Source organism: Phytophthora cinnamomi (genome assembly GCF_018691715.1).
Source record: "Phytophthora cinnamomi strain GKB4 chromosome Unknown Contig2, whole genome shotgun sequence".
Classification (NCBI taxonomy): Eukaryota; Oomycota; class Peronosporomycetes; order Peronosporales; family Peronosporaceae; genus Phytophthora; species Phytophthora cinnamomi.
In genome coordinates this window covers 691,678-699,753 of record NW_027150935.1, presented here as the reverse complement: position 1 = coordinate 699,753, position 8,076 = coordinate 691,678, and the positions used below count along the sequence as shown (strand labels likewise).

Genomic DNA, 8,076 nt, shown 5'->3' with positions numbered 1-8,076 from the left:
TGCTGCTGCGGACATTGCTACCCCTAATATACTACAGATATTATATTATAATGGGCTGGGTAAGTGCGAGTACCCGAACTGAGCTGTCGGGCGGGTGCGGGTACCCGAGGTGAATCAAGAGATGGGATCGGGCGGGGCGGGTAACCTGAAAATCGCCATTTGCGAGCTCTGGCTCGAAGGCCTACCCTGTACATCAGAAACAGAGCTCGCAATGGGTACCCGAAAGTAGGGTACCCGTCCGACCCGACCCGCCCGAAAGCATTACGGACGGGTACGGCCACCCGGTAGGTGCAGGGCAGGTGTAGATCCGAAAATGGTTGCCAAGCTTTCCAGTCGTTTCTGCGTAGGACGTGATGGTTAAATAAATATATTTATATTAATTTATTATTACTGAAACTTCGGGTACGGGTAGGGTACCCGATCTTCACGGAGGAACCTGCAGGACGGGTGCGGGTGCCCGATACCAGATCAGCACACCAGTCGGGCGGGCAGGGTGACCCGTGAACCTCTGTTTGCGAGCTCTGATCAGAAAGTGCACGACAAACTCCCAAAAGTGTTCACCACTGGTGAATCACCAGCACCGTAAAAATCCGTCTGGCACGGTAGATCCTGCATACGAGAAAGGATGGCGATACACGAAAGGAGGCTACAGACAACGACTTACAAAGTCGGCAGACACCAAAAGCTGGCAGACAAAGTCGTGCAATGGATAACAAGGACTCATCAGCCAATCATATTCAATCAGTGGAGTTCATCTTTGTATGCCACAAACTTTTGAGTGCTTTATATGAATTTACGTGTTTTTTTTATGAAACCATAGCCGTGATTTATGTTATTTTATCTGCCGGGTTTCTTGCTCTTTTATTAGGGGGGTGGCATTTACAATGTTGGCTTTGTGAGTCGTTGTCTGTAAGTCTAGGCGTGGGCAACGCTCACTTCTCTCGCGGGAAAAAAGTCCTACCGCGTGCCTTGCCGTCACGCTTTCGGCTTCGGCGTTTTGGTCTTGCCGCTGCCAGGCCGTGACGCTGCGGGAACGGGCACCGGTTGTTTGGTTGGGTGCTGCGCGCCTCTTCTATGCTTCAGTGTTGTGGGGACTTGTGCTGAGTGCGAATTCTGTCGGTGTTTACATACTTTTCTCCTTGTGTTCCTTGATGCCTCTCGTCACGTTGTTTATTATACCGGAAGCTGAATTCGACTTGATCTCATTATGGTATACCAAACCGAGGCCTCAGTGCTAGTCGTCGGTCTACCCAATCGCTTGTGCCGTACCCACCACACCGTCAACTCGTTCACCAAGAAGTCATCCCCGCGTGAGTCCTCGTCGTGTTATTGTTGCACAATTCCAACAATTACCGTCTTACTTTATACCTAAGATTGTTGAAGTTGTAGCGTTGTACCAAGGTTTAATTCATTTCCAGTACCTTTCGTGCACAATTTGGCCTTACTCTGCACGTATTGGCCGTTTTTTACAACATCAATTACGAGATCTCGAGATCTCAATTACGGTAGCAGTAATCACCAGCCCCACAGAATTTTCATTCCCGAATTTCCTCGCATCCTCTCAAGTCCAAGACCACCACTTTCCTCAACCCCACCATGGCGTACCTGCGTGCTATCACTTCCTCCGTCTTCGCTCTGGCCTTCGTGAGCCTGAGTGTGCCGGGCGCTCAAGCAGGCGCATGGACCAAGACCACCGTGACTGACGCAGACACCACACTGCTACTCTCGGCGGTGGGCGACGTGAGCACCTACAGCTCCGGCGTCGCCACGTTCCTCTGCGTCTACAAGGTCAACAGCTTGGAGACGCAGGCTGGCACGGCCGGTGACATTACCGACTACAACTTCGGCGTTACTGCTTGCAATGCCGGTGGTAAGCAGTTCGTGGGTCGGTGCCCTGACCTGACCACCTATCCTGACTGTGGCAACTACAACATTGTCGTTTCATCGAATTCCGGGAAGCCGAGGGTGACCACGGTCAACAAGCCGGAGTCGAAGTAGACATCGACGGAGGATTCGCAGCATGAAACAGTGCACGCAGAAGTAAGAATCCTGTGTCGGCCTCACACCCATCGTGGTGACCATGAGCGAGACGTTTGCGCTGATCTACATCGACCACACTTCATGTACACAAAGATGTGACTTCGTGAGCTGAGTTCGCACCAAACGGATCGTGATGTCTCGACTCACTAACGTCACGTCTGACATAGTAGTGCTGTAGTTTCGCGTGCTTGATGATAGCAATACGAAACAATTTGAAGTCCTCGTCTTTCAAAAATTTGCACAATCGACTATATTCAGCGTTGGCCTCTTGCGTCTAGAATTTCACTGCAGTGGCGACGTCAACGCCCCCTGAAGATCGAGTCCTCCGCCACGACTGAACAACTTCCAAGTGAATTTTCTTGATCGCATCCTTCATTGCCTCGGAGCATCTACGCTGTCATCCAAGTGCAATTCAGTGTGTTGAAAATACAGTCGATTCACTACTATTTGCTCAGCGTGATTATTGAATTGCTAATACTAGTACGGTAATATTTTACAGTTATACCTTTCAAAAAGGATGGATTAGTTTCAAGGTTTCAAAGTTTAGGATTGCACAAGCTACCACAACCCGAAGGTAACGAGCTAGATACCACAACTTGGATCGCCTTGGAGAAACATGTTGCGAACTTCGCTTCGCTTCACTTAACTTATAAGGTCTGATATAAAGTACAACGTAAAGTAAATTGTAAACTTGCAGGTTTGGAAGAATTCTACTGATACAATTTTGTTTTTAGCAAACTCAATGCCCGAAACAAAAAATATTTTCCAAGCATTTCCATATTGATCAGATGCTCTGAAACCTTTCGAGCTGTGATCTCCCCTGGGACGCTTTTAAGCTAGTACCACTTGCTTGCTATAACCTATTGTACATACTGAGCAACGATCATTACATACCCACGATTTTAACCTTTTCATTACCGCCACACAGTTCTATATTAAGCCTCACATATATTAATCAAGTGAAACTGGCAAAACCGTACATCATGTCGGGTTCTATAATATAATATCATAGAGGTTCACCGGTTATTATACGATTTTTTTAAAATGAGATTTACTTGTGATTTCGCCAAACCAGACCTAGTGTATGGTTTTGCAGGTCGCGTCACGATTCGTCAAAATGCCAGACTGCTGGTGAATAACCCAATAGAAGGAGTACTGTGGACCAAGGTATGGCGAATATGTTAGTAAGGGCAGTACCGTGGGTAACACCTAGCGAGATCTGCGGCGTCCCTTCGTAGGCTTCGCTGCCGCCTTACAGCAAGGGACGTGCACCATCTTCTCAAGGAGCCCTGGACGATGGAAGCCCTAAGTTCAGATGCAGTGAACGCGATGCTTATCCCTGTCACTGTCTGCTCTGGTGCGTGCCGGGTCCTCCACGGCTTCCGATCTCCTTTTTCAATGATCTGCTGTCGGTGGCAGAACGGCGCTAACACTTCACTGACTAGAACTGATCCTGGAGCAAGAAGCCAAAAGGTTACCATGGACGAGCAGATGCGGTAGTAGCTACGACGCTTTCAAGACTGTGATTTCACCAGGACAACTTGGGGAAGCCCTGCTCGTGTTCAGGATGCAAATGGCGGCTAGCTGATGGCTCAAGCGGGGCATAATCGCAATTATCCCGGGAGTGTTATGCTCGGTCAAGATGCGACAGGTGCTGATATACGGGTGTACATCGACAGCCAAAGCCCGTGCTCTTGTAGACTGCATGGTCCACTAGCACGATCTAGAGAGCAAGTTTCGATAAGCGACGCGGAGGGACAAATACGGGTAGCACTTGCCGCAGCAACGGCAGTACCTCTTACTCTTCGAAGAATATAGGAGTGTTGAATCGTACTGCTAAAGGCGAGAGCAGTCTCTTACTGAGCGAGTCCTCTGTCGTGGGTGAAAGGGAAGAGCGTCTGAATTGCTGACCTCTGTCTAGCAAAAGGATCAGTTTCGTTACTCGCTGCTTTGTCGATCGCTCGTATGGTACTCACTATGGTGCCAGCCTGCAATGATTGCCCGAGCGAGAAGCACATGACTACTGCTCGTTTGTCTCGAGCAGGACAGGGCGGCACTGATTTGGCGACGAGCGTGGACCAGCGGGGGAGCGAGTTGGGCCAATGTTATGACTCGGAACTCCATCGTTAGTTATATTATGGACTTAGTGTTAGCTCCAGCGCTGATGATGAGTGGCATTCTGAAACAGGTACGTGCTGCACAACAGTCGACTGGGCAGCGCTGTGATGTTCGGCATACATTACACCGATATATGGTGGATGTCGAGATTCCGATCAACATGGATGTCATAAGGAGATATTGAGCCACCACTGACTCCATCGACGCGCCGTGTGGCAGCAGCATACTCCTTCGTGAGGGTTATCTGTCGAAATATTTGCTTATCGCAGCAAACCTTCTTTGGCAGAACTCGGTCTTGCTATACTATCGTAGACATCAGCCTGGTAGTCCACGGTAATACATTGTACCCATGTAATCGACTCCCACCGCGACATCTACTAGCGACGGCATACGTCACGCGTCGTCACCAGACTACGACCTCGTCGTCTGCACTGCCGTGGATCAGGCTCGAGCGGCATCACTAAGGACGAGGTCCAGTCGCGTCGCGCTGCCTACGCTCGTCAATGCGTCGGTGATCATGCAAGTGGCACCTCTCGCGGAGTTTCGCCTTTTGCCTCCTTCCCCGTCGAGCCAGGATCCGCCGAGTCGTCGTTCCAGCCAAAGCACGGAAACTGAGCCATCACAATCAGGGTCGCCTACAGGTCCTACTCCGACCCCGGGTGCCGAGCGGGTGGCGAGTTCACGAGCAAGTACCGAGGCTCCGTGGTCACCACAGGCTATTTCCGTCGCCGAGCTCGCGGAAGATCGACAGCCGATCCTGCTTGGTACACGGAAGCGCTTGCTTCCGATAGAGACGAGTCCGAGACAACGTTGTTCATCGGGTCTCCGCTTCCCGCCGCGCACCCGTCCGTCTCTTCGTCGCACGACCGCTCACCAGGGTTCGTTGTTGTTGCGGATAGGCCGGTGGTCCGCCCTCTGGGCGAGTGGCGAGTCGAGGGATGGCCTCACGACGTAAGGTTCATTGCGGCGCAGCTCAATCTGCGTCGCTGGAGATTCCCGGCCGTCAGTTTCGGTGTGCGAGGGGGCCTCGGCTGTGGGTGTGAGGAGCGGTGCACTGCAAGCACTTGCCTCAATGCTCGGAATAGCCGATTCTGCACGGAATAAAACTGTAGCTTTGCTGCAGAGTGTGGTAATGGTCTCCATGACAGCCGCGCACTCTCCATCGTGCGGAACACGCGTACGGGAATGCGCGGTTTGGTGGCCATTGCTGCTATTCCTGCTGGTGAGGTCATTAGCGAGTACCTCGGGCACTTGGACTTGTTCGGGTCGCCGTGCAAGAATTGCCCCGTGAACGACGGCTACAGGATGCATCTTCGCCCCGGACGACCAGAAACAAGTACGTCGGCATCGACGCGCTTGAAGCCGGCGCAAATCTCCGCTTTCTCAACCATGCCTCCAACCCGAGCGCCAGATTCCACGAAGTCCAAATAGGCCAGCGTCTGACCGTCGTAGCCGTCACAATCCGCGACATCTACCCGGGTGAAGAGGTAACTGTGTCGTACGGTGACAAGCTGTGATTCGTGTGTCGTTGCGGGTGGTATGGCTGTCAACACCGCGATGTACAGCACATGCATGAAGACGCTGAACCTTCGTGAACACCCCGTGCGGGGTAGCCGCCACGGCCACCCCGTTCACATCAAAATCATGTATAAGTTGTGTAATATGAATCTTTTGAAAATCGAAGATTTTTGTTTCAGTTGTGCATACTCAATATCATACATTTGCCCCAGGAACACGATGGGTTCATTCCCCCCCCCCCTCGCCAGCCTGCACGCAGATCGCTACGAAGTCGATGGGAGTACGTCTCGCACAGCTCGTCTCTCCCCGTCGGGTCGCCGTGCTAATATACTAGTGTTGGATTTCTTTGCATGTAGCGGGGACGTCAGCCAGGGCACCAGAACTACAGCGACAAGGAAAAGCTGTCGCTGTGTGATGTAGCCGCTAAATTCCTACCTACTGGTAGGAATATGTGGGAGGCAGTAGCCGCCGATTACTACGCATCGAAGGGGCGGAAATGGGCCACCCGCGACTTCGACTCGCTGCGGAGGAAGTTCCGCAATCTCTACGGCAAACCGAAGCCTACAGGCAATCAAGGAAACCAACTCTCTCGTAGGCAACGAGCTGTCCTGTTGGCCCACGAGGTCCAATTTGCCTTTGAGAAGAAAGGTGGGGCTCTTACCTCCCATGACGGGCTTGACAACGGCGAGGACGACGCCATTCTCCTCAGAGAAGTGGCCGCCGCCACTAAAGGAAACGGCAAAAACCCACCACTCTCCGCCAAGGGCAAGGACGAAGTTAGCGGTGAGGACGATGACGACGAGGACGGGAATGATGCCGCTTCAGTCTCGACTCATCTGGACGAGGAGGACAAGAGATCGGACGAGAACACGCCCGACGTCAACAACCCGTGCGGCCCCAGTATTCAGCGCTTGTCGATCTTCGCGAAGGCGGATCTGGCTTACGAGGGGCCGTGGTGACCCCGCAAGGCCTCATGCCGGGTGAGTTCGCCGCAGACTTTGACCACGACACCAACGCCCCCACCCCTGGTGACGAGGACGAGGATGAGCTGGAGACGTCGGTCAATCTTGAGGGTGAAGGCAGTGACGCATGCGTGGCAAGGAGAGTCGATGCTAGGGTTAGTGGAGGACTAAGCGTCAATATCCCGTCCCCGAGAGTCACTGCCGGCACCCCTCCGACGTCTACATCTAGTAGTGCAGCTGTGACGCCAGCGGTCGGACGCCCCAGGATTCTTGACAAGCAGTCCGTGTTGTCAGTCGCCTCGCCGGAAGGCCCCATGCTACTGCGGAACGCTGAGCGTGCGGCTGCTGATGCACGGGAGTCCGAAAGATACAAACGACTTAACACTACCAGCGATCGACTGGTCGGGCGATACCTTCGGGTTCTTCTAGACAATTTCGAAGCGATGGGTGGGCGCGAACCGGGGACCAAATCTAAACGATCCGCGTACGAGAGCTCTGTATCGACTACATACGCAGCGTCAGAGAGAATGCGCGCTAAAACGCGAATGGACTCAATTGACAGGGAACTTAAACGGGTAGAGGCTGTATACGCGTCTACGGGGTCGGAGATGAAAGCGCTGCTGCTCTTTTTCCGCGAGAACGCTGATCGCCGTGTCGAAGCGGAGGATAAACGTCGCCGAGAAGAGCGTGAGGAGCGATGCGCGGAGGAGAAGTGAGAGCGAGAAGAGCGCGAAAAGGTTCGTTGTGATGAAGTAAAGAAGGAAGAGATCGCTCGAGAGGATCGCCGTGAGCAAGAGGCAGAGAGACGTCGGCAGTTCAAAGCTCGGTTTGAACAAGATCGCGCCGAAGCTCGACAACGTCATGAGCAAATGATGGTACTGATTTCGTCTATTCAAAATAGCAAGTACATAAGCGTAAGCACTGAGCGCATAGGAATGAAAGTGTTAATTACATCTTGAGTGAAACATGTTCATGAGCTTAGTACAGATTACTATACCTCCTATCATCGTCGCCATGAACAATAGCGGTCCGTATCTCACTAATGCCAATAGTACGCACTCTGTAGTTAGCAAGGCCAAAGATGTTATCCAAGCGTTGCTGGCGCTTGGTGTTGCCGTAAGGCAGCCGTATTACCAAGCGGTGGTACACCTTTTCGATTGAGCCCATTCCCCACTCCGCGCTTTGCCGAATAGATGTTATCGCTCCCGATAACGCACTTGCCGCCCGAACAGAAGGCACTAGACGACTCGCATCGCCCTCCTTCAAGGGCGTCAGATTTTGCCGGTCATGGCACCGCTGCAGGGGAACGCGCTGTCTACAGCCACACCGTAGCGCTCGTCGGGGTTTAGCTCCGGTGGAGCTAACTTACGGTGAAAGTCCATACTCGTGTCGCCATCGTTCCACGAGCCTGGACAATTGTGTTTCGCCCATACATTAA

The 8,076-nt window shown here is 52.5% G+C and overlaps 3 protein-coding genes across 3 annotated transcripts; all 3 read left to right on the top strand.

The window, feature by feature from the left end:
- Positions 1–1,596: 1,596 nt before the first annotated feature.
- Positions 1,597–1,998, top strand: IUM83_12266 (uncharacterized protein; the record flags this gene model as incomplete). Its single annotated transcript, XM_067936883.1, has 1 exon — positions 1,597–1,998. The coding sequence occupies one exon, from the start codon at positions 1,597–1,599 to the stop codon at positions 1,996–1,998; it is 402 nt and encodes a 133-aa protein (XP_067800197.1).
- A 1,338-nt stretch (positions 1,999–3,336) lies between these two features.
- Positions 3,337–6,635, top strand: IUM83_12265 (uncharacterized protein; the record flags this gene model as incomplete). The annotated part of the gene is made up of 5 exons (XM_067936882.1): positions 3,337–3,397; positions 3,486–3,513; positions 5,307–5,494; positions 5,925–5,956; positions 6,033–6,635. 5 exons carry the CDS (start codon positions 3,337–3,339, stop codon positions 6,633–6,635), a joined length of 912 nt encoding a protein of 303 aa, XP_067800194.1.
- A 14-nt stretch (positions 6,636–6,649) lies between these two features.
- Positions 6,650–7,354, top strand: IUM83_12264 (uncharacterized protein; the record flags this gene model as incomplete). Its single annotated transcript, XM_067936881.1, has 1 exon — positions 6,650–7,354. The coding sequence occupies one exon, from the start codon at positions 6,650–6,652 to the stop codon at positions 7,352–7,354; it is 705 nt and encodes a 234-aa protein (XP_067800195.1).
- Positions 7,355–8,076: the final 722 nt, after the last annotated feature.